This window comes from Ceratotherium simum, chromosome 13, assembly GCF_057802395.1.
Source record: "Ceratotherium simum simum isolate JZ-2026a chromosome 13, ASM5780239v1, whole genome shotgun sequence".
NCBI lineage: Eukaryota > Metazoa > Chordata > Mammalia > Perissodactyla > Rhinocerotidae > Ceratotherium > Ceratotherium simum.
Genome location: NC_141912.1, coordinates 46,609,494 through 46,636,671, shown reverse-complemented (window position 1 = coordinate 46,636,671; position 27,178 = coordinate 46,609,494). Strand labels below are relative to the sequence as shown.

At 39.6% G+C, this 27,178-nt stretch overlaps 1 protein-coding gene across 3 annotated transcripts in view; it reads left to right on the top strand.

The window, feature by feature from the left end:
* RCAN2 (regulator of calcineurin 2) overlaps positions 1–27,178 on the top strand; it is a 247,649-nt gene that overhangs the window by 24,315 nt on the left and 196,156 nt on the right. For 2 of the 3 annotated variants that reach the window (XM_087438682.1, XM_004424055.3), the window contains exon 2: positions 11,926–12,152. In XM_087438682.1, coding sequence (XP_087294808.1) covers positions 11,928–12,152 — 225 coding nt within the window. In that variant the 5' untranslated portion in view covers positions 11,926–11,927. Of the gene's footprint in view, positions 1–2,577; positions 2,650–11,925; positions 12,153–27,178 lie in introns of those variants that run through there. The other variant, XM_087438681.1, reaches the window with a different exon arrangement.

Genomic DNA, 27,178 nt, shown 5'->3' with positions numbered 1-27,178 from the left:
AACACAGGGTCTATCCTCCATGAGCCTTGCCCCTGATCAGTTGCTGGAAGAGTGAGAGATGAGGCGAATTGGACCCTCAGAATAACTGGTCCCAATTGCAGCAGGCCAGAAAGGACTTGAACAAAGGTTTCAGTTTGTTTTTTTCTAAGCTAGAATCTGGGTCAGCTCTGTCTTGTAAACAACACATGGCACCAGAAGTAGGGGACTAATTATGGATCATCCTGAATTGTGACTTTCTGACAATGTGGAGGAAAGCTGCCCAGCCTATGTCGGCTTCTCAGTTGGGGCCCTTGGTTGAACAGGGTGAGGGCAGGCAGCTCCCTCTAGAAAGAAGGAGATATATTCTAGTTTGCAATGCAGAAGTCCAATTGGCATTTGCTCCTATAGGAACCTACCAGATATTGTGATTGTAAGCTTGAAAGAGGGAGGGAGGGAGAGAGGGAAAGACTAAGTGGAAGAGGGAGAGAGAAAGAAAGAGAGAGAGAGAGAGAGAGAGAGAGAGAATGAACATCTTCAACCAAAGGTTATAAAAAGAAGGGAAGAATTTTAAAAAGTGACCTGAAATAGGGCAGTGGCAGTGACTTACTTTCAGATCAAGAATGAATTGGTGAATTGCACTATCAATGAATGATATGGAAAGGAGGATGAGAACACAAAACCTTCTGGATTTAACACAGCAGGAGACAATGAAAATCTGAGTCTCAGGAAGTCACTCAGTTGAGAAAGTGGTAATCAAAGGCAAGCACAGCTCTGGGACATCTATTGGGAGAGAGAATGAGAGAGAACAGCAATAGCTCTGGGGAGAGGCTGGTGGTGTTACATTTCATTTGTCTTGCCAGCACCATGGATCAGGAGCCATGCTGGGTGCCAGCCATTGCAGGAAGAAGAGAGAATGCTCAGCATATGTGAGGAGATGTAAAAATGTCAATAAATGGGTTTGCTTTGCCAAACATTGTAAATAACAACACATGTGCAGACAGGAGAGCAGAAAAGAGGCACCGGGCAGCCCTCCCAAGGTGGAGGATGCTTGGCTGGTGTTGGTGGGGCTCTGGTGGGGTGAGAACCTTCCTGTGAAGTACGCTGGAGCCTCTGGTTAAACACTGATGGCATTTTTATCTAAGTTGGAAAATGGTGCTGAAAGGAAAGAGAATGGCAAGCAAAACTTGAAGCAGGGAACCTGTATTAGGAATACTACTCAGCCATAAGAAACGATGAAATCCAGCCATTTGTGACATCATGGATGGACATTGAGGGTATAATGCAAAGTGAAATAAGTCAGAGGGAGAAGGTCAAATACCATATGATTTCCTTCATTAAGTAGTAGATAATAACAACAATAAACAAACACATAGGGACAGAGATTGGATTGGTGGTTACCAGAGGGGAAGGGGGGAGGGAGGAGGGTGAAAGGGATAATTCCGTACATGTGTGTGGTGATGGGTTGTAATTAGTATTTTGGTGGTGAACATGATGTAATCTATGCAGAAATAGAAGTACGATGATGTACACCTGAAATTTTTACAGTGTTATAAACCAATGTTACTGCAATAAACAAAAAATTAAAAAAAAAAAAAAAAAAAAAAGAAAGTTAAGGGCCGGCCCCGTGGCTTAGCGGTTAAGTGCGCACGCTCCGCTGCCGGCAGCCCGGGTTCAGATCCTGGGTGCGCACCAACGCACCGCTCCTCCGGCCATGCTGAGGCCGCGTCCCACATACAGCAACTAGAAGGATGTGCAGCTATGACAGACAACTATCTACTGGGACTCTGGGGGAAAAATAAATAAATAAAATCTTTAAAAAAAAAAAAAAAGAAAGTTAAGTGTATGGGCTGAGGAAACTCAAGGAAAGTCCTTATTCTTGGTCTCCAAGTTATGTCAAACCCTGGGCCTAACACAAAATATGCCTTTCTTGGAAAGTAAACACTTATCTGAGGACAGGTAAGTAGTTAAACGTGCAACCGACCATAAAGTTAAGCGCAAGCCAGTGGTCATAGCAAATGCTAACATTTCCTGGCTGATTACAGCTCCCGGCCTCTGGGCTAAATTCTTGACCAGGATGATCTCATTTGGATCTCTTAGTAGTCCCAATTTGTAGCTCTGGAAACTGAGGCCTAGTGAGTGAAACTAACTTGCCTAAAATCACCCAGTAAAATGGTTGTGGGAGGAGGATGGAGACCCGGACCCCCGCTGCCACCCCCAGTCTGTCTTCTCCTGATGGTCAGCTGGTAATGGATGGAGAGCTGGAGTTTGAATCTGGGCCTGTCTGACTTCAAAGTTCTTGCATTTCTCACGGCAGCAGCACAACCTCTTCTAAAGAGCTGAAAACTTGGGGACACACCAAATATTGGGGGGTTTTTGGATGGGGGTGTGTGTAACTCATTTAATCCATCTAAGAACCCTATGAAGTCAGTACCATTATGGTCCCCATATTGCACACTCTGCCCAGAGATGTTCAGCAACAGGTCCAAGGTCACACAGCTAGAAAGGGGCAGTGCCAGGATTCAGACCTGGCAGACCAACTCCAGAACCGACACTTTGCTTACCTCTGTATTCTATGCTTCTCTCAGTAAAATGACTGACGACTCGACGAAAGAGAAGACCTCCTATGTCATGTGAGAGACAGTTACAGTGTTGCTGTTGAGGACTAAGATGGTCAGTACTAATAATAGTTAACATTTACTGAGCACTCACCATGTGTCCCATCATTGTTCTAAATGCCTTATTTGTATTAGCTATTAATTCTCTGTAAGTTCGATTCAGGTAAAGCCCTTAGAACAAAATAAGCACTCAAGAATTGCTGCCGCCGTCATTGTTGTTGTTATTACTGTTATCTTTATTGACAGAGCTGGAACTTGATGCTGAGACTTGTGTGTTTCTTTTCTCAGCACCAATGTAAGTAGATAAATCTGGATAGGGAGACTGTCACCTTCTTGTGTGTGTCCTGGTTTGCTGGCTTGAAGAACTGTTTTTATTGAATTTGATAGATCTTAGGGAGTTATGGGAGATTTTTAATGTGGAAATGACATGAATATTTAGCTGTATATTTGAGAAAAAAACAGTAGCATGCTGTATGCTGGGCACTGAGATGGGGATATTTCCCTCTCTCTCTTCCTCAGTCCTTTCCCTCTTGCTTTACAAAGGCCCTCCAATCAAACTGATCACGATCCGCTCATCTTATCAGAGGGAGTGCAGCCGACCTCCTTGGCCTCCTGCTGAGTTCTGAGCAGCCCTCCACTCCCCCGCACAAGCAGCCTTCCAGTCTGGCTTTTTTTCTTACTAGAAGATATGAATAACTCAGACCTTTCTTGGCTGGATTTTCCTCAAAAGTGCAGCATCTCTCACTCCCTGCTCTTTTTCCTTTTCACTCTATTTCTGCCCAGTAATCTATGCCCCATCTGAAAGCAGAAGGTGAAAGACGACAAGATAAATCCTACTTTGGCTACCATAGCAACCTTCACCTGCTTTGCTGCTCACTTTTGAAGTGTCATCTTCCTGTGAAAAGTTGTTTTGCATGTAATTGCTTGGCTCGTCCAGATGGTTGGGGCTTTCGTTAAGCCTCCTCTTAGAGCAATAATGAAAGGATGGTCTTCTGCCTCCATATCGAGCTCAGGAATACATATTCCACAGTGATGCGGACATCAGCTCTCTGCCATTCTCATGGGCTTATTTGTGATTTCCTTGCTCCTTTTATATCCAGTTTAAGACTTTTGAGGTCGGAATACATATTCCACAATGGTATACACACAGAGCCGCTCATTCCCTTTCATTCTTGTTCTTAAGAAAAACGCAGTCAGAAATGGTGAATCAACGACTACATTATACAGGTCCTGGTTTGAGCTGTCAGTTTACAAATGACTCAGGTTTAAATTTTTAAATCAAGTTCTGCTGAAATTAACCTTCCAAATTTCTAGACTACTACCCAGTTATGAAGACTGCTCGATTTCTTGATCCCAGAGAGCCTCTCTCCATCCTTTTCCATTCTATCCTGTTCCCCAGAGGCTGACCCATACAACTCCACATTACCGGTTCCCTTGCCCTCTGGTTTCCAGTTATGTTTGGCCAGTGGAAGGTGCCAAGATCAGAGAGAGCAAAGTGGGGATATGTATTCTTCTGGCACCCTCTGTATGGTGCCACTATGGATTGGCTGTATGCCCCAAGCAAAGGTCTGTCAGGGGCCTTTCTCCCCATAGTCCTCTATGTGTCCTGGTTCTGGAAACCCCTCCCCTCTTCTCACCTCTTGAGAAAGGGATAGTGCTAGCGCAGGGTTTTGCACTATCTTTTGTGGTTTCCCTATACCCTGCCCACACCTTTGTAAACAGTCCCTTTATTAAACTCTTTTCAAATTATACTACTTGAGCGTGCCATCTGTTTCCTGCTGGGACCTTGGCTAATACGATGACCAAAGCTCTTCTCTCTTGGGTGAGTGCTCCAATATCACTTGTTTTGTTTAATAAATCTGTGGTTCATTGTAGGTCATTCTTTGTAGAAACAGATTTTCCCGTCTTTAAGAACCACCTCCTCGCCCTCCTACCCTTCATAAAAGATGGTGTTTCTTCCATTCCATCTGATCTCTTCTCTTGCAGCAAAGCTGAAACCCATTTTCCTGAAGATGTCAGGTAGGGTTGTGGGAATGGAATACGAATGTCCTGTCTGCTTGTCCCATATAACCCTGGGTAAACTTGAGGGTCTTCCTTCCCTTCTTATTTTGTCCATTAGAAGACTAGACAGGATTTACAAATCCTCATGGGAGACCATGGGCATTAAAACCCTGCAGATGTAGAGACATTATTCTGGGTGAGTTTGTAGTCCCATCACTGCTATAGAATCCAGTACAAAAGGAGATGATGGAAACAACTTTCTTTTTTTTTCCCCCACTTCATAAAAATTCATAAAAAGCTGCTTCCTTGGAGGAATTGAATTAATTGAATTATTGTCCTGTGGAAGCTTGAGGTGGAACAATGGCTCCAGAACGTGTCCTGATGGGAGCCATAAATGAGAAATGTGGATAATTTCCTTTGAAAACCATGAGTTGAGAACTGCATGCTCCTGATTTTTTCAAGACTGATCCCAAATGGTATCAAGAATAGCACGAGGTTCACACAGCTCGGCAGGTGTGAAAATTCTGCAGCTGAATTAAATAGGTTCCATTATATTTCAGAAAGAGCTCTAATGGGTTTCTATGGAACACAGCCTAAGAATATCATGTCTCCCCTTTGTATCTTAGGATGGCTGGGATGGTTTGTTGTTACTAATATTATACTTCAATCTCCCTGTAAGATGGACAAAAATGAGAAAAAGACCTGGCTTATCCCTAAGAGGGTCTAGGGTCTAGATATTAAAATACCAAAAGGGCATCAAAAGGACCTCACTCATAAGGCCAAACCAAAAATGAAAGCTGATGATATGATTTAATTGTAAAATGATTATTGTTATTCATATAAAAATTTTCTTCTAATAAGCTCCTTTTGTTCTAAGTATCATTAGAGAATCATTTAATTTTAGGGCTGAAGGGATTTTAAACACTGTAAAACTTTAAGTTGAGGTTTCTATTCTTTAAAATTTTTAAAATAAGATTCATTTAATCTTATATTCAACTTAAAAATAGTTACAAGCGTTTCTTCTCTACTACTTATTAATGTAACATTGCATTCTTAATTTTTATCATTAATATTCAAGCTGACATTGTCATTTTTAAGTTCTTCCAAATTAACAAGGCTCCATAATCCATTTACTTGTTTTTCAATCAAAACTGAACTTAAAGTCAAAATGAATTATTCATTAATCATTTCCATTCATCGTATTTCCTTATTTATCCTCCTCAGCAGGCCATAACATGGAATTGAGGCATATTTTTTTCCTATTTATTACTCTTATTGTAAAAAGTTTTATATTCCTGTTCTTAATTTAAAAAGCAGATGAGTTGAATCTTTAACATCCTTTTGTCTAAGGAAAAATAAACCCAAACTGAAGTTGCTTTTTGTATGTCTTGCTCATTTTTCTCCCTTTGTGAATCATTATTTCCTATTAAAAAAAAATTTCCACTTTCTAGTTTGAGTAACCTGGAAGAAGTAAAATATAGGCAAGTATATTATGATCATCAAATTGAAGGTTTCAACCCTGGAGAAAGCTTTTGTTAAAGGTTATAAGTTCCCCTTTCTTGGTCATCTTTAAGCCCAGAGATAAACAGATGTCTCTTTTCTTGTGTATTTTCTTCCAATCATGGAGAGATAAAAATCTCAATGTGAGACCATACCTTAAAGAAAATGTCAGCGAGCCACCTCCCTGGTCCTTGGATCCCCTCTGTGACATCCCGCCAGATGTTTATCACATGCTCTGTGGAGCTCACTGATGGGCTGTCACTGGTACAAGTTGCTCACTAAGACACAAGGCAGGCACTAAGACACAAGGCAGGACATTTCTGTTTTAACCTGAATTGTTAAAAGATCCTTGGCTCCTTTTATTAAATTTAATTCTTCCTCCCTGGTTTGATATCTACTCTTAGTGCAAAAATTGAATTGAAGGCACAAAAATTGAATACACAAAAATTGAATTTGAAGGCAACTGTGTTCAAGACTTTTTGTCTATGTTTCCCTATGCTGTATCTTCCCATGCCCCTGTTTCTTAGATGACATGACTTTTGGCTTTCGATATGACTGCATAGTTTCCTTAGAAAGAATTCCAGTTTTTTTTTGTAGTGGATGGTACTCAGAATTGGCCATGATGTTCTCTCCATGTTGAGGGGACTCAGGATGAGATTATCACCACCCTACCCCTTCCAAGGTAGGATCAGACTTTTTAATAGGTAACACATCACATCACACTATTGACGGGGTGATTTTAGCTGATAGTGAAGCTAGTATGTGCAACTCCATGGATGTTTATAATTTTATTTTTCTTCTCCTGGCTCTCTGCCATTCTCATGGGCTTCTTTGTGATTTTCTTCCCTCCTTTTATATCCAGTTTAAGACTTTTTAGACCAGAATTCCTATGGGCAAATGCATGACTTCCCATTCTCATGAGATAAACCCCATTCTGCAACTCAGAAATCTGAATCTCATGCACATTGATAATGCTGTGACAATCCAACAGAATCAAATGTCTCTGTGAGGTTCCTTTCTCTGGGTTCAATTGTACCATATAGATGTTTGTTGGAAATTAAAAGCAGGGAGTTTTGGAAATATTAATTCCTTGTGTAGAAATCTAGTAGTGTCTGGGTCATCCAAGTTTATTGGGGGAGAGAGAATTTATTCACTTATTTATACAACAAACATTTATATAGTTGCTACTACTTTGATGCTGAACAGGCATCTTTACGTTTCAGGTGGCTAGTCTTCATAGTAGGAACCATACTGTCTTCATTTTAGGTCTTTTAATGTTTAATTAATAAGTGCTGTCAGGTTATCTGAGGATCTTGGATGAAATCATTTCCACATTATAGCAAAGTAATGAAATAATTGAAAATTTTCCTCTCTCCAGACTTCGCCCTCCATTAACATGAGTTAAATTCAATCATTTATATTCTCATTGCCGCTAACTTTGTAACATTTAAATCAACTGTTATTTTGTTAGTGGTGGTGTTTGGGGGAGGACAGCGTTGTTTGTTTTTTATTGTAATTACTCTCTTTTTCCTTACGAATATCTTTCCCTTCTAGTGCAGTCTCCAACCAGGCTCATACCAAATATTCAAGCAGCATCTCTACTCATTTCTCACTTTAATGATATGGGCTTAACTCTCAAGGAAGTTTGAAACTTTATCTACTTACCAATAGTAGACGGCAACCACCTCTTTAGTTCCAGATTCCTCTGCTATTGACTTGCTCTTGATAAGCCTGTAAGTAATAATAAATAGCTTAAATGCACATATTATTTTGGAGGCTTCAAAAGGCAGTCATGTGCTTCATGTCATTTGATGTTCACAGTAAACCTGTAAGATAGACATTTTGCTGACGTGAAAACTACAAGCCCAGAACGCACGCAACTTACAGAAGGACTAGAACCCACATATCCCGTGGGGCCCTTTCCAGTATTTCATAAAGATGTCTCCTCTCTGCATCTAAGTTTTGAGATTCTCCCAGGGGAGGCTTTATATTTTAATAGTTGATAATGATTTTCCTTTTCCAGATGCATGTGGTGATGGAAATTTATGCTTTCCAAATGTCAAACAACAGAAGAATGGTTAAATAAATTATGACAGATTCATACACTGGGATACTATGTGGCTATTATAATTAATGTTTTCAAAGAGTATATAAGGATGCAGGGAACTGCTCTTGATTATATCAATGTTTCAAGAAAGAAGTGAGATACTAAACAGCGGGATCCCGATTTTGCTTAAAAATTGTACATGTGAAGAAAGCACTAGAACTAAATATGCCAAAATGTTAGCAGCGTTTTCTCTGGATAGTAGAATTATGGTTTACTTTTATTTTTTTTTATACTTTTCTGAATTTTCCGGTTTTTTCTTTAGTGAACTCGTGTAATCAAAAAGCATAAATGTTATTTTAATTGTACTCCACAGATTTTTTATCTTAGCTAGAGGAATTTTTTGAGTGATTCTTGTTATCTTTCCTTTATAAAGTTACATTTTATAAATCAAACTTTAAATAGGAATGAACATATTATTTTCATTATTAGTGTATAAATTTGAAATAAATAGTATTTTATAATAGTGTATATATTTTAAGTTGGTCATTATAACTCATTTGCTGGTCTGTTATTTCCTGAAAGTGACTCCTTTTTACATAATTCTTTAATTTAGTCAAACATTTTTTTGAGAGCTTTCTACGCCTACCAGTCTGAAGATACACTGATGAAGACAGCTCAGTCTCTGCTCTCAAGAAATACCAGTTTAGTTTGAGACACAGACGAGTAAAGCAGTAATCACAGTGCAGGATGATCTGTGAGAGAAGGCTGTGCAGGGCGCTCAGGGAGTGCAAAGGAAGGATGCCAAGTTCTTGGGCTATAGGGGAGGTTGGGAAGCCCTCCTGGAAAGTTGCCTCTTGAGCTGAAGGCAGCTCTTCTTTTTTGGATGACCAACATCGATTTAGAAATAAGGACAACACATGTAAATCTTATGCTTTGCGGGCAATCATTGCCTCGAAGTTATTTTATAATAGTTCAGAGTTTTGAAATTAATTTAAAAAGATAAACTAGTTATTTGGGGCTGTAGGACCTTTACATTTCTTTATTAGGAAGTTCTTTTGATTTTCAGAGTTTCTTTCTTTCTGTTTATTTGCGTTTGCTAAAGGTTAGTGGAAATACCAAAGCATGATAGTCTGGCTCTGAGGTTACCATAAGGATGTATTTCTATAGCATCTCATATTACATATCTTTTTATGAAGTGGTCAATACTGGTTGATCACTTCTTACATTCCTATTTCATTTCTCTGCCTCTTCCTACTCTGCTGAAGGAGGCAGATGGATGTTTTGTTCCTATTTTGTAAGGATAAACTGAGTCATAGAATGATCAGCTAACTTCTCCAAGTTATGAAGTGAGTCAGTAATGGAACTGAAAAGAGAAATCAGGGTTCCTTTGTTCAAAGCTCTGACTTCTAAGATATTTCATAGAGTAGGTTGTTTGCCTACCTTTTAAATCTTTACTGAAAGTAATGAGCTTTAAATAAAGTCTCCTGAAGATAATCGTATTGTTACAGCTTAGAACAGAGGTTAAGGCTATTTGGGTAGATTAAAGTGAGTCCTGAGTCAGGCTTAATATTTGGTCCATTTAATTAATTTGTTCAGCAATGGATTTTAATTCTTTTTCGAAAAGGAATAATTGAAACATTCTCAGGCCTGTTTAAGAACATTTTGGGATCCATTTTGATTAATTTAAAAACTTTTAAATAAGAAGGACAGGATTAAAAATAAAATCAGAATTGACACTTAATATCTATATTCATGCTACTGGATGATTATGACTTCATTATCAAAAGGTTTTCCTATCATCCATTGATGAAAATAATACTATTTTAATGCTCTTAGTAATTATTTTTACTATTAGAATCATTAGTATTCTAATAATAATAAATGATAGTTATTTTGCATATTACACTAAAATATCTGACCAACAATAAATGAATATGAAGGAAAATAAATACATATAAGTATTTCATTGAAGTTTTTCCTTCTAATTAAGAATATTCATATTTTGAATTAATTATAGAATGAAACAAAGCTTAAAACATACCATATTTTTATCTAAAATAAGTATTTTGTTGATTTAAATATAGAAAATGTTGCATTAATTGGAGTTTTAAGAAATTTAGACTACAGGAATGGTTCTATTATATTTTATATAGAGTAACATTTTTATTTACCACAATTACAGTGATCCGGTTTTAGAGTTATTACCTTAAATTCTTTAATTTTTGGCTCCTGTCCCAACCAGGCCTAAGATTTTACATGTAACGCATTATTTATATTGCCTTCAGATACTGCTTATCAAGATCCCATTTGGACTTTGTTTCTAGGAAAAATAAACACAAAAAACATAACCTCATCACTACGATACATTTAGAGCTCAAGAGAAATATAAGCAGAAGGCCATATTTGTCTGAGGATCCAGAATCTGTGTCTCAGCTTCCTGAGGGCAGAGTGATGTTTTGTAGCACTCACCTTTCTGTCCTTTCTCCGAGGTTCTGCAAGGCTGGGATTGAGGAAAATGGAGCTTCCTGAAGATGATCTAGCAGCTGTGTCATAACTGTCAGTCAGTCTTACCTGTATACGCAGGGGCAAGTTATTTCACCTTCTGGGCCTCTAGTTATTGACCTTGAACAGAATAGTATGATAGACGTGAAAATAGAAAACAAAAGAAAAATGTAGATACCGTCCTTGAAATATGTGGGGAGATTGAAAAAAATCTACTGAATTATGTACCGGTATCAAAATATGGAAAAACTCTCCAAGTGGTGGCAGTTGGGTAGAATGTAAGGGACGAGGAAATAATAGAATGATGGAACACAGCTAGATGAGAGTAATGCTGGAAAGCTTCATGATGGGGGCTATGAGGGAGGGGAATCGATATACCATGGATTAGCCAAGGTAGTATTGATTTTTCAAGATCCAGGGTTCACAAATTACTAAGAGTAATTATCCAAGGCCAAAGAAGATGTGTGTGTGCACGTGTGTGCGCGTCCTCATTGTGGATAAACTATTAACTATTAGAGTTTCCATAATCAGGATTCAGGTGGTGATGAAGTAGATTGTACTTCCTTAAATATAGACTTGCACTAATCTTGATCTGCTTCATTTCTATAGTACAGGAGAGTGAGCTCTGGTGCCAAACTCCCTGGGTTTGAATCCTAGTCCTGCCGTTTTATCATTGACCTTGTAGAAGTTACTTACTTACTTTGTTCCTCAGTTTTCCCATCTATAAAATGGGGATAATATTGGTACCAATCTCATAGATTATTGAGGAGATTAAATAGGTTAGTTAATGCATGTAAATCATTTAGAATGGTTCCTGGAACTCAATAAAGGATAGGCTTTAGTAGCAGTGGTGGAATTATATAATTTATCATGTAACTTATCAAAGCACTTTCCCATGTGCATTTTTGTTTGAGTCCATTTGATTCTCATAAGGAAGCAAACACTTGGAGAACTTATGTAACTTTTCCAGGTCCCAAGTCTAGTAAACATGGGGCAGCCAGGCTAGAGTCCCCAGCCTGCAACTCCTGTCCTGGTTAAATGGGGTATTTTTGACTGTAGCACTGACTGGATTCTTGCCCAGGAGCAGAGCTTTGTGGGGAATTGTGACTGAGAGATCAAGGGGATAAGATGAACTTGCTGGGTCTTCCCCCTTCTAAAGCCCCTGCTTTTCCTCCTCCTCATGCTCTCCTGCTCTGCCCCAGACACTCCAGATGCAGCCTTAACACCAAGTTTTAAGGAAACGAGTTCTACTCTAATACAGGTCCGTCTCTGTGTCTGCAGGAATGAGGGGAGAATCTTACTTCATTGGAATGAGGAGCCTGGGGCAGCAGGGCCACATCCCAGAAGATGGAGGACTTTTCTTGCTCTGCTGCATAGACAGAGACTGGGCTGTAACTCGGTGTTTCGCAGAGGAAGCCTTTCAAGCGATCACTGACTTCAACGACCTCCCCAACTCATTGTTTGCATGCAACGTTCACCAATCAGTGTTTGAAGGAGAGGAGAGCAAGGTAATAAGCCCTTTCTGCTCCTGAAACATGGCGACTTGTGGCATTATCCCACAGTCTTTCCATGGCTCATCTGTGGTTGATGTTTTGAAGTTTTTGAAAACATTTAGTTGGCTCTCTTCTTGGCATGCATAGCTGGAGGAGAAGCCTGTTCTGTTATCAGCTCACTTTGGAGGTACTCATGACATGGTTGTAGATGAGACTGTGTTGAATCAGATCTCATCCTTTGTGACTCTTAGGTCTGTCTAACACAGGTGGTGTTAGGAATAGTGATGGTGGGACATATCCCTTAGGCTAGGAGGCAGATGTCTCCAAAAAAAAAAAGTTTTATTTTCCCTATTCTGCCAAACACATGATTTGCCTTTCTCAAAACAGCACAAGCTCTCTTTCACCCCTGCCCCTCCTACAGTTTGATGAATGTTCTAAAAGTAGCTGGGACCCAAATCCTACGGCAGCTGGTAGAAAGGTAAGTTGGTTGGCCATGAGTCTTGCTTTGCTCACTGATACCACAGTGGCTGAAATTGTCAGGTGTGTTGTAAGAGTTTGAATGAAAATGGTTAACACCTTGATTTGAAATGATTGGAGAATGAGGTTGTCTATGTACAAGCATGTTCCAGAAAATGAATCTTCCCATTTTAAGAGAGAAACTTGATTTAGTATAAGTATTCTTGGAAATCAGAGTAAATTTGGAGATTTTTGTGAAGGTCATTTCAGATTTCTCTGACCTATTAGGTGGAGTGTCTGAATGGATCAAACCTTCCCATGTGGATGTGGATTTCTAATTGTAAATATCCACTGTTATCCTATGTTATAAAACATGGGCAACATTTTTGGGAGGAAGGGCCTTTTTCTAAACTAAAGTAAGTGGCTCTGTGTGAGATGTAAGAGTAGGATTTATTATTGCTGTTTCACAAACTTAGGCTGTTTTTTGCCAAATGCTGAAGTCCAAACGCTATTGTCTGAAAACGATTACTGGAAGTCTTTTTTTTTCTCAGTTTTGCTGGTTTTGTAAGCAATTCTGATAGCCCAGAGGATTAGGAATTATTTCAAGCCATTTAAAGATAGTTTTAATGGTATTATTTTGGAGTTGAACAATGGAAATAATGGGCTAAAAATGGCTTGAAATCAAGGACTTCTGTGTGATTAGAACCTCCAGTGCTGTGATCACCAGACTATTTGAAGTAAGAAAAAGGTACATATCCTCTTTGAAAGAAACTGGGAATTTTGCTCTTGGATTATAATCAGGTTGTAACACGGATTATAATTTACTCAGAGTAAGTAATTTCCCTTGAAATCTGCTTGACATTAACTAAGAAGCAAGGTCCCTTGTTTTCTCATTCTATCATCTGTTTATCTACATTAATCAACAATTAGAAGGATTTTCCTTAGAGATTTAATGGGGATTTTGATTCTTTCCTGATTAAATACTTCCCGGTAAATTGAAGCTCCTAGGAAGGAGCTAATCTCATTCAGGAGTGCTGCTCAAAAATGGCTGATCAACTGAACCAGAATTGGTTATGTAGAAAGACAGAAGCTCGGGGAGAGTTCGTGGGAATTTGCCCATATCTATTTTGATATTCTGATCTGTGATTGAATAATGGATTACAAAATATTCTCATTTAATTTGTATGTAAAGTTCGTATGTTGCAACTTGACAAACTGTATTTAGTTTTAAAATGACCTTGATAAAATATTGAGGTGAAATCAACAAGATGTAGTTCAATGGAACCAGTTTCAAATTATTTAGTCCCACATTTTTATAGCCAAGGAGGTGAATTTTATAATTGGCCAATGTCTACATAATTAAACTTATTAAATCAGACAGAAAGTCTTCCATCTTGGTACGATTTTATAAACCCCATTTAAGAAGACTCTCTATAGGATATCAAATAATCTGATCTAGATCTGGTTTTAATTTAATTGTATATACACAGTTTAAGGGTGACAAAGCAAGGTGATGAGATACCAAATGAGTTGACAGTAGCCTGGAGGCATGATCATGGGACTCTAGAAGAAAGTGTTTGGGGAGCCTCTCGGCTCTCCCTCTTCATTGCCACATATTTCTCTTCAAGTTCCAGATTGTTATAGTCTTCCCCCTACCTCCGTTGTTCACTATCTTAATAAAACGCACTTGTCTTGTGTGCCATTCTCTCAGGATATTCTTCCCACAATATTCAAAGTTCATGAATCTGAGCCCCGAAGTCTGATGATCGTTATCTTTCCCAAAGGGTGGACGGTTAGGCACTATGCTAAGTTGGTGGCGAGATATTTTTAGGCAGAGGGAGAAGCAGGAAGCATTTCCAGCACGCCTTGTATTTGCCTGTGATTAAGGCTGACCATTTGGGAGGATGCATTCAGCAGCCTGGAGTTGTATCGGGGAGATAAGAGATCAGAAATGATGCTTAGTGTCTATTTCAGAGGTCCAGGTGGATAGGTGGTAATATATGTAACTTGTTTTGGCAGAGTCCTTTCTTTTTTGGCACAACCTACTTTCGATTCACTGTTTCTTGATATTGATGGATTAGAGTTTAGCTTGTTTGTTGCAATTATTATAAAGCATACATTTTAATTTCCTTAGCTGGGTAGGAATTAAAGCTTTTGCTTTCTGGGCCGGCTCCGTGGCTTAGCGGTTAAGTGCGCGCGCTCTGATGCTGGCGGCCCGGGTTCGGATCCCGGGAGCGCCCGGAGGCACCACTTCTCCGTCCAACGTGAGGCCGAGTCCCACGTACAGCAACTAGAAGGATGTGAACCTATGACATACAACTATCTACTGGGGCTTTGGGGGGAAAAAACTGAATAAATAAAAAATCTTTAAAAAAAAAAAAAAAAAGCTTTTGCTTTCTGACTATCATGAAGGAGTCTTGCAGCAATCTCTTCTCTATTTTCTCACCTGTCTGAGACACTTTTCCTAAGCTCTTTTCTTTTTTGAGATAATTTGGAAGGTACTGAATTGGACTGCTCTTCATATAGGTAACACCACAGGAGATGATCTTCTGGCTATGTTTGTTTCTGCTTATCAAAGTGATAAATATTCTGATGTGCTCATTTTTGCTATCCTAGTTGAATTCTGAGTTCTGACACCTAAAGAACATTTTTAAACAGCTTTATGAGGGCCATGATGTTCACTCCCATTTTCTGTTAGGCAGAATTCTGTGAGAATATATTTTGATTTGATGCTTTGGCAAGGAGTGAGCACATACTTCAGTGTGGCTTGTTGTGGTCCCAGATGGTTGAGATTTGTTTATATAATACAAAGCAGAACCAGAGCTGGAGGCAATTGGCATCTGAAACCAATAAATGCAGATTGCTGTTTGCATGCTCCAGCTTGAAGCATAAATATTTTTGTATGAAGCACATTTAGCATTGGGATGTTCACAGCATCCAACACTTTAAAGTTACTGGGGTTCACTTCCCTTTGGCGTGCTCCCTGGGTGTGCCTTTCTGGATCCAGCTGGGCTGCAAAGGCATTTTGAGACAGGTGAGGCTAGAGGGGTGTCCTGTGGACTGCCCTGTGTCTGTGCCGAAGATGGATAAGGGTCTGCTTAAGGAGACATTGGCACTCACTGGTAGCTAAAGGAGAACAATGAAACAACCACCGTGAAACATTTAGCCAAACTCAATTCAGTAAGGAGAAGCCTGAAGGATGACTTGGTAATGATCTCCAAAAAATATGAATTCATTCAGTTTAATAGTAATAATAATGATAATAATAATAATAAATAATAATAATAATAGCAGCAGCAGCAAACACTTATATAGCATGCAGAGAGGTGGCAGGTACTCTCTAAATGCTCTGTAAACATTCAGCCCTTTAATCGTCATGACAACTCCATGAAGGTGGTGTCTCTTTGCTTCTCTACCTCCCGGGCACACATCAGAGTTGTGTTCCCTGGACCCCTCTGGCTAGTTCTGCCCAGTGTGTGAGGAGAAGTGACCTGTGTCACTTCCAGGCCAAGCCTTTAATTACCCATGTTTGACCCTGAAGAATGTTCTTTTCACTCTGCTGGGGCAACTGGCATTGTGCCAGGTAGTGCCAGCTCTGGCAGTTTGTGTTGTAGAGTGAGGACAATGACACAGAGCAGAGTCCTGGCCAACCTATGATGAACACGTAAGATGACCAAAAAAAAAGAAAAGCCTTTGTGGCTTTAAGCCATTGGGATTTGGGAGTTTGTTGTTACAGGATAACTCAGTCCATCTAGGTTGATACTGTAAGTACGAGGCCACTTGACTTTTAATTCCAGCTCATTACTCACCATAACTCACCGTCTCTGAATTCTACCATGGAAAACAGGTTCTAGAAATAAAGTTGGCTATCCATCAGCGTGAACATTCAAGGAAAAGAATGTAAGGCTGGGAGAATGACAACTCAGGTGATTCAATAGCAAGACTCAAACAAAACGTAAATGCGTTGAGTCCAAATCGCTCTTGTAGTTTAGATATGATGCTCATGTGAATAAACTTGTTTTATATGTGAATTTATATGATGTTTAAAATTTTTAGAGGTGACTGACCTATTTAATAAGCCAAGTGAGTTAAAAAATTAGAAATGTCTTTAGCACATCTGTTTTCATAACTACCCCTGGAGAAGAAAAGGGAGACATAAGGAAAAAAAAACCAAGAAAAGAAAAAGTAGGAAAGAAAGATGAAATCTGGTGGTTTGGAAGACTTTAGAAAACATGTAATGGGGATGATTTAAGACTGATTGAAAAATTCATGCTAAGAATGTGTAGCAAAAAATGAACAAGAAGATAATAATTTACTGTTGTTTGTGTTGCTGAATATGGGTTGAAAAAATTATAATGAAGTGAACTACGGTGACCTGAGGTTGGAAATGATAACCAAGTATAAGCTTTAAACATTAAAGCAGGGAACAGTTAAATTAGACACCAAATATTCAAGGAATACTTAGGGGTTTCACTGTTTCTCTCGTGTTGTTCATCCTGTGGAGGTGACAGATTTGCTTAGAATGTTTAAATTGTAAGAAGACAGTATATATCATTGCACTCAGTAAAAGTTAGTCCTGTTTTCTCTTTTCTCTGGACGGTGACTGGGAACCATAATTAGTCACCGTTAATCACTTGGGGGCACCTGCCAGATGAGAGGCCCAGCGTGGGGCAGATTTGAAAGCTGCGGTAGGACATTCTGTGGAACTTGAACCTTTCTCGAAGTGAGTAAAATATTCCAGAGGCATATTTAGCGTCTTGCTTCTCCACAGCGCTGAGTGACCCCCCTGGGGCTCAAGAGCCTCACAAGCCACTCTAAATGCTCCACTTAACTACCTGGAAATAATTAAGGCAGTGGAAAGAATTAAGCCTGATGCATACAGAGTGGAGAGTATTTGGTGTCTGTGCCAAAGAGCCAGCGAGTGTATATTCTTGATGGCACCTGGGGAAAAACGGCTGCCATGTTCCAGTTAGTCTGGGATGATATTAAAGAGGGCCGTGGAGCTTTTTTCCCTTCTTGGAAAAATAAAGGTACTTGGAAGCCACTTCATGAGGCTTCCATCAGAGCTGCTGCTAGCCTGTACAGTGACTCTGAATCATTAGAATGTGCTCCTAAGGGCAGAAGCAGTCTTAGGACACACTGCCTGGGGCAAGACAGGTGAATTTGTAAGGACGATGTCCTTTCCTCTGGGCTGATGGGGTGGATAAAGCCCTGAGCAGTTGTGGGTGGCTTGACAGGTAGAGGGCAGGCTGAATTTTATCCTCCACTCTCTTCCTGGGCCAGGAGCTCTTGAGAAATGCACAAAAGGCATAAGCATCACAGTGGCCCTGGTCATAATGAGATAATTTTCTATTACTTCAAATTTAAAAAGATAAATAAATTCAAGGATAACTATTGAGTTCTGTTGCCTAAGAACATTCCTTTTTTAAGAGGCAGTTTTGGAGATGGCATCCAGTGGAAGGATGGGGGAAGAATAAGCTTTTTATTATTTTTCCTTGCCCTCACCAGCTGAAGCTGGCACGGACTTCCCCCTGCCTTTTTTGGCTTCCTGGATTCTGGTCTCAGTTCGGTGGTCACGAAATTCTTGATAACCAGAGAAAGTCAGAGAGGTTGGACATGAACTTTGAAACTCCGCCAAGGTATCCTTCACAGCAGGCCTGACATTTAGCTCAGTGGATGAGATCAATATGATATAGATGAACTGAGAGCCAGTTCCATTAGTATCATGTGATATTTACTCTATGGGAGTGGGGTTATTAGTGTGCTGCATATATTTCATTATTATTTAATCATTTATGATTTTATGCATATGGTGTTCAACCATACTCCCCTACCCTTTAAGCAAAATGGATACGTAGAAACAGAACATGTGTAGTTTACTTTTTTAAGTGCGATCAGTTTCTGCTATTGTTTTGGTAATGTCATATTTTGCTGGGAATGTTGTATTATACAGTACAACCATTGTTTAAACATAAACACCATAATCTCTATCAGTGTTTTGAGGGGCAGACCCCTTGATCAGATATATGACATAGTTAAGATTTTCCATCAAACATGTTGAAATATCGTATCTTGTACTTTGTTCAAAAACTACCCTTTCCCCCCAAATTTGTAGCTATTATTAACTCCAAATTATTTAGTGTATTATTTATACATAGAGTATGTATGTATACTGGTCTAGTCTTACGCATGATGGTCTAGTCTTACGTTCCAGCTGGGTGATTATTAGTATCTTGAGCGCAGTAGAGCAAGCACGTCATTCTTCCGTATCCTGTAACGTCTAGCACAGCTCTAGACATAACATGAGCATTTACAGGGTGTTGGTTCACAACCTCGGGAGTTCCCTGGTGAAATCTGAAATTGGCCTCTGTACACGGAGGACAAGGAGAGATCAAAGAAAGAGGCAGACCACTCCAGATTTGTGGGTGGCAGGTTTAATAAGCATTGGGACTTACATATGAGGCTTGTCTTGGTTGGCCACAAGACAAGTAGATCTCCACACCCATCTGCCAGAATCTTAAAAGTTTATATAGAGGCCTTACCTGGCTTCAGTCACATATGCCGTCCGGATGGTCTCAGCAACACATTGCTCTCTCAAGGCTGTGTCCTTGAAAACGGCTCACACTGTGTGAACAGTAGGCAGAACATACATTCCAAGGGCAGGGGAAGGGGTGAGGGGCCTTGGATTGCCTGGTCCAGCTCGTGGGTCAACTAGCAGTCATGTCCTCTGGATGACCTCCTCCAACCTAGGGAGACAGAAAAGCCCATTGAAAGGGCTTTGGATTCGCAGGCACTTGGGTCCAAATTCTGCCTCATCTTCGTCCTAGTTATGTGATCTTGGCCAACTTAACTTCTCTGAATCTCAGTTCCCTCTTTTATAAAATAGGGTTAACAATGTGTTCTTTAAGGGTTTGTTGTCTGATTAAATGCGGTGAAATGGGCAGAGGAGGTGGCACAATACTAGATCTTCTTGGTAATTGTTGGTTTCCTTCCTCATGCTCCTTCATCCCCCTCCCCACCGTCCATGCCTGTGACTATCTCTGGTTCAAGAAGGGAAGAGCTTTTCTAAAAACATGTAGACCAAGATGGCACATGTGCTGTGGAATTTGGAAGAAAGGCCAGCTCTTTATAGAATCCTAATAAAGTTGTGCTTTTATATCACAGCTTTGGGCTTCAAGAAAGTTGAATCTCAGTTTTTGCCACGTGAAGACTATTTCTGCATTTGTTGTAGGATGCATGTTGTTCACTGTTCCCACATACGTTTTTTTAGAACATGGACAACTTTGTTTACTCTAGGGAACTGGTATTTTTTCTCACTAGAAAAAATTATGTAACTTACATGTTTCTCTTTTTCCATGGCTTCCAGTAAGCTCAAATTAAAAATTAATACTCAGTCAGAGCCACTCCATTTATTCTTATTGGTCTTGATATTCTGTTTCTCTTGTGTTAACCTAATTATGAGCGTGTGTAATGTAAGAAATTTTTCTGAATTATCTGATCGAATTTTGTTCAGATTTTTATGAGTTCTTTAACAATCATCTTTCAACATGGAAGGAGGCTGGCCGGGAGTCATTAAGGGTGTATTTTGCAGATGTTTTAAATTCCACCATGAATAGAAAAGAAAAATCACCTAAATTAGTAGATTATATATTTTTAGAATAACATACACACAAAAATTTTTTTCCCTATAACTCATATTGTTTGAAGGAATAGATTTTAAACATCTTCAAGGAAAAAATATAACTTGGCAATCACAGTGAACAATAACATCTTCCACAGCACATGTTTGTAGAAAAGCACGTGGTCACATGACTGTATCTTATGCTCAGCTCTTAAATCTGATCTCTCTTCTAATATTAATTTGTGAGAAAGTGAACATATATATGTAAACCGTTTAAGGATACATGTATATAAGTTTGTCCTTATAATAAATCAGTCTAATTTGAATCCTAAAGGCCAAGTTATTTCATGGGAAGGTGCTGTAGCTTCAATGCCTGACACTTGAGATTTTTACTTTTTCCCTCAGATAGATTATTTTCCTCATTGGTGTTGTGTTCTCTCCACTTGCAAAACTTGGAAGAGAAGTCCACTTAAAATTTATCACTGTGTAGCTGAAGTTCAAGGCTTCGCAGAGAGCACAGAAGAGGAAAAGAGTTTAGTTCTTCAAATAGCTTCTTTTGAAAATTTCAGAAAAATGAAAGTCTTCCATGTCAGAAATTTGGCACTGATAACTAGCTTTCATCAAATCTGCTTCTTAGAGACAGTCCTGCTCTAGATGTGGGAGTCAGGATGGTAGGGACATCATGATTTAAGAAGAGGAGCAGAACGTGAGTGAACATTCAGTTTTCTAGCCTTGCCTTTGCCCTGCTTCATGTTGACAGCTGGGGTCTCAGCTCCACTGGGGTTGTCTTTCCCCTGAGCAAACATCTCCAAGTTCACATATCTAAGTGAGTGTGGTCCCTCTCAAAGCAACTCCTCTTTTGGCATCACCAATAGCACATTCTTTGCAATATTTTGGGTGGTGCAAAGCCTTTGTATCTAGGGTGGATTTGAAGTTGTGGAAGCAAACAAGTCACTCAGAGTCATGTATAGTGATTCGAGTGGGTCACCAACCCAAGTGAAATATCTTTTATTTAAAAACAACATGCACAAAAGGTTACAATGAGAAATAGCTACAAAATAATAGGAATGTTTTTTTGAGGAGCTTGGGAACTGACTTTTGGGAATTCCAGAAGAGCACGATGAAGGCATTGTTACAACAGAGTCACCTTTTTGAAAAACACTCAGTTGTGCACGTAAGACCTAATGTATTCAATACCTATTTATAATGCACCCAGCCCTGATTCTCAAACCCCTTTCTCTTGCTTTTCCTTGCTGAACAGAGCCAGCCTTAAGAACAAATAGATTGGCTCGATGGTGTGAGGAACATCCTGGCCCCAAGTATCTCCTACAGTGTCTAGAATCTTTTGGATCTTGAAGGCTGTTTTCTGATCAAGAATTCTCTTTCTGTTGGCCTAGTGGCCAAGTCTGGCATGCTCTACTTCAGTGGCTTGGGTTCATGGGTTTGGATCATGGGCATGGGGCTACACCACTCATCAGCCATGCTGTGGTGGCGACCCACATACAAAATGGAGGAAGACTGGCCACAGATGTTAGCTCAGGGCAAATCTTCCTCAGCAAAAAAAAAAAAAAAAAAAAGAATTCTCTGTCTAATGAATGTACCCCTAAGAGATAGTATATCAAGATATATCCTAAGATATCCTAAGTTATATAATCTACATAATCGGGGAAGGGCAGTGACTGATAAATATGTTCACAAGGGGACAGAGTACTGTATTAATCGGTCTAATCAATCCATCATTTAACAATTACTGAAAATCTCCCATGTCCCAGATATTGCTGTTGGCTCTGGGAGTACAAAGATGAATAGGATGCAAACTCTCATGAAGCTTGATGTTTACTGGGTCTGATGATTATCGTACAAGTTAGGTGAAGTGAGAGACTGGGGAGGACACAGCATCTTACAGGAGCACAGGGAATGGGTGCACCTGAGAGGGGAGAGAGAAGGCTCTGCGGTGTGCTTTTGTTTTTTGTCTTGAGGTGCCTTGCCCCCATTCAAGAGTCTCCAAATGGACCCATCCTTCCCGGTGAAGTGTGCTGGCTGCGGTGACCTGAGGACAGGATTTTTTTTTTTCTCAGGCCCGCTTCTTGCGTAATCATTGTTGTCCTGCTCGCAGGGCCTGTTTTGAAAGGACGACTGATGAGTGAGGTGGCAGAGGGAAAGAACTGACTTGGACTTTGGCAGATCTGCTTCTTCAGCAAGGAAACGGAGCCACGGTGCCAGGCGATGCGTGGCCGGACCATTCTACATGTGACCCCCGTGTCCTAACTTTCTCCTAAGTTTTTCCTCCAGTGTGTGAGATTCTTGCTTTCCTCCGAAGGTGAGCTGAGTGCTTGCTTATTTTAAAAACTGCAACCTGTGAGGAGGGAGGGTGTTCTTTGACAGCATGACATCACTGAAGCCTCTAGGTGTTGAGTCATCATTATTTTTAGGCAGCTCCGTGCTTTTTTTGGTTGTTCTAATAATAGCCCCTGTGTCTGGACTCTGCAGAAAGTCACCTCGATAAAGATCCTGTCGCCGCTCCACAGTTGGAATGGAATGCTTTCTTAATTTCCAGATGCAGGCCACACTTTTTAGAATTTTACCTCCAAACGTTCTGCCTTTTTAGGTTTTCTGTAATCAACATGATGGTTTTGTCAGGAGCTGTCACTTGAAGTTGTTCAACCCCTTGTCAAACATACTTATTGATGTTAACAACAACAATGGGAACGAGAAAGCAGAAAATAGCCCTCCTTCCTAAAGCCTCCTTATTACCTTTACTGAGGGCCCATTTGGTTTGTGAATACCTTAATCGGTGACTTTCCTCAATTTTTAAACATTTCAAGACGTATTTCCATGCCTTGCATTTTATGGATTAAGGAACTCTAGATCCCCTACATCAGGTCGTGGGGTTGGGTGTGCAGGATCAACCAAAAGCAGCCCAAATAAATGTTATTATAGCCTGTTAAACTAAATAAACATGTAAATTATAAACTGCATTGAAACTTGATGACAGAGCAATAAAAAAGGACTGAGCAAGCCCAGAAATGGAACTCTGTGGGTCAATATAGAGGCCCATTTTCCCATTGCTTCTTCACAGCATATGCTCAAATATGATCAGTTTATTTTGTGTGGCACTTTTAAGCCCATAGGAGTACTAATGGCTTGTGAGCGTAGCCAAATGCTATTCTAACTGAAAGATAAAGGAAAGAAGCTGCTTGGAATAAAATGAGACAGTTGTTTAATATTGTATTATGGTGTACCTTTTGTGTCTGGAGGTGACAGAAGGGCAGTCACGTGATCTGTGTCTAAGTGTGGCTGAAAGGACCAGTGCGTGCTGCCAGGGCTGAGCTGCGTTTTGAGCCATGGGTACTCTGACAGGGGTGGTTGTGCTTTTAGCATCTCGGAGCTCAAACTTCCTCCCTACATGGGCCATCCTGTCTCTAATTAGGGGAATGGTACAGCATAGTGATTAAGAGAGAGGGCTTTAGCATCTATCAGTCCAAGTCCGAAGCCCAGTTCCACTGCTTATTACTTATGTGACCATGGGCAGTTCGTTTAACCTTTCCAAAGCTCAGTGTCTTCGCCTATAAAATAGCATCAAGTAATAGTATTTACCTCATGGAGCTACTGTGAGGATATAAGTGATATAATTCATGATGCCTTGATCGTAGTAACTGCAAATCTTGGCTAGTAATATTATTAATTTCTGCCCATCCATCTGGTCTTCTGCGTCTTGCATCATTTAGAACTCATAAGACTCTTGCTTCCCTTGCCTGCGGTTGTTTCGTAACTCAGCAAAGAGCAGTGTATGGGTCTGTCTACCCTCAGAAGAACTTCTAAATCAAGATTGGGGGTAAACCAGATGACTACCTTTTGAAATCGGAACAAATACCAGTTTATTCACAAGAGCCAGCTCGGAGGAAAGCCTATTTGCTATCTCCCCTACATACAGTATCTTGAACAGCCTTACCTTTCTTTGCTGCACCAATAAATTGCCAATCTTATGTCCTCATTCCCCTAATACTCACTAGAAAGCTTCATTTTTTAAATGTTGAATATGAAGTTAATAAGACTGGATGTAGTCATTTGGCAATTCCATTTATATATTTCAATGAGAAGCCTGATATGTATTGGACTTTATGTTACAGTCTGAACAAGTCCTTAGAATTTTTCTGAAAAGACAAGTCAGTTTTGCCTTCATGATTTTCTTTCCTTTTGGTCTATCTATTCATCAGTTTCCAGGGAAAACTGGATTGGTCAACCAAGCCTTCTTTGTGAGCAATTAAAGTCATTTCAAATTTTAATTTCAGGAAACAAAAGTCTACTGAATACAAGATATTTTTCTTTGCTGGCGTTTCATCCTCACTTTTAGCAAATTTTGAGTCTGTGTTAATTGTGATTGGCAATTTAAGTGGGCCCAATTACTTTAGAAGGGATTAGCATTTACATTAGAAGGAGAAGGTAAATGAGAACAGGGCCTTTCAAAATCTGAATATGATATTTTTTTCATATTCATTAAGTACTTTAAGAGTTTTGGTTATAAGATTCTTTACTGAATCCAAGCATATTTTTCTGAAGAAAATAGTACAGGAAACATAACAAAATAGATGAATGAAAAGTGGCATTTCTTTGCAGGAGAAACATCCTTTATAAAGAGGATTTGAATTTGTGTGAATGACTTTATTACACTTAAAGAAGTGATTCAAAAAAATAATTCTTTAGAGAATCCTATATAACTGATATAGTCAGAGTGATAGTTAATGCCACTTATGGTAACCTTTTAAAATTTTTTTTGGCATAGGTTGTCCTTCGTGTAACACTAATTATTGCTTGGCACAAAGTGCGAGGATTTATGTTTCGATCTATACAGAAATGTCATCGTTAATAAATAATGTGTTGCAACAACATATTTAATTGTCAGAGAATTTTTGCCAAGAATAGAAATAGTATGGGAGGCGTAGAACCTTTCATGGGCTAATCTAGTTCAGGGTTTCTCCACTTTGGCACTATAGACATTTTGAACTGATAATTCTTTGTTGGGGGCTGCCCTGTGCATTGTAGGATGTTTAGTAGTATGCCTGGCCTCTACCCAGATGCCAGGAGTATCCTCCACCAGTTGTGACAAACAAAAATGTCCCCGGACGTTGCCACATATCCCCTGGGTGGCAGAATCACCCTGGTTGAGAAGCGCTGGTCTAGTTGATAGTTCTTAACCACAGATTAGAGGAACTGCCTGGGGATTTCTTAATACCAATTCTAGACCTCATCTTACTGGATAAGAATCTCCTGGGGTGGGTCCCTGGAAGCATCACTAAAAAAAAAAAAAAATTATAATCCAATTCTTTACATCTCATTCTGAGTTCTTTTCTTTCCTCAATTCCAAATGAGGAGGCTGAAATTCTTCAAGTCTTCTCTTCATAAACCTCCTTTGGACAGTCTCTGGCTTAGTGACTAAAAAACTGTTCTGTAAGATCACTCAAGAGTGTTTCTCCTCGGAACACAGGAGACCTCCCCCTCAGCTGCCACCGTTACTGCCCCCACACTCAGGACATGAGAAGTTGTGGCATTCAGGCCAACGAAGACAGTTGTGTGAGAGAATTTGTTTGCTGAGGTATCATGGGAACCAAGTATCCATGGGGTTAGGCTCATCACTTTTATAATGTTGGTACATGTTTGGCATCCCAGGAGGAGCAACTTTCTGTGTTAGGTGTGTGGTGTGAATGGGGCTTAAAGAAAGATGGCATTGGGATAATGGCTAATCAGCACACTGGTCACTTGGAGGAAATGTTAAAGTAGTGAAGATAAATTAATGACCATGTGAGAATGACATGAAAGTCTTGAGTCGTGTTTTTACAGGCAGGCTATGTTATTAGTGCCATTTTATAGTTCTATCCAGTGGCATGTTGAAGTGGGCTCTTACAGCTGGGCTGATTGTGAGCAGCATTTAATGGTGTGGCTTAAAATTGGCTATGGGAGTATTTACACCATGGAAATGAGCAAGCTCAATAATCAGATTTGCTTGTTTTCCTACAGTATCAGCTTTCCATTGCTGCTGTAACACATCACCAAAACACACTTCCCCTCCTTCTTCCATCATCAAACCTCCTTCTCTGACTCTGACCCGCCTGCCTCCCTCTGATAATTACTCTTGTGATTACATTGGGCCCGCCTGGATAATCCAGGCTAATCCCCCCATCTTTAGGTTCTTAACTAAATCATATCTGTAAAGTCCCTTTTACCATGCACGGTAATATATTCACAGGTTTCAGGGGTTAGGGCATGGACATCTTTGGGGGGGGGCGCATTATTCTACCACACCCTGAGAGTTGCTTACCATGATACCACTGATTTCTATATTGTGTGTTGGAGTTTCTCTGGCTTTGGGAATGGGGGCGAATCTGAGGATTGTACATACTAACACCATTCTTCCACTGTTTTCCTCCTATCTCACGATTTTCAGCATTGTAAAAAGGAACGCTAAGATTTGATATTATATCCCTGATTATTATTATTGTTAATCTAGTATTTTATGACATATATGGAGTTAAAGAAGTTAGTTACTTACCCAAAGCCATCTAGAGAGCACTTGTAATTTAGGACTTTCCTAATTGGTGAGCCAAGGTGGGGTTTTTTTTCCCCTCAAAAGTAAAATAACAAGTATACTTAAAGATTCAGGGATAATTTTGTTCAAAATGTTACAAAAAGCATTCCTGTGTTTTCAGGTTTATACTAAGTTAACTTTTTGATTATTGATAGAGCAGAATAATATATATATTCCACTTTCTCGTGATTAAGTGGTTAAATGACAAAATTAGACAAGCCTCCTCAACTAAGTAATTTATTATCACAAATAAAGATTTTTTTATTGCTGGTATCTTTAGTATATATCAATTGCCTAATTATGGTGCTAGCTCAGTCAATGAACACTTTGACCAAATTTGCTGGTAATTGGTTATTTTCATGTTTCATATATAAAGCTTTG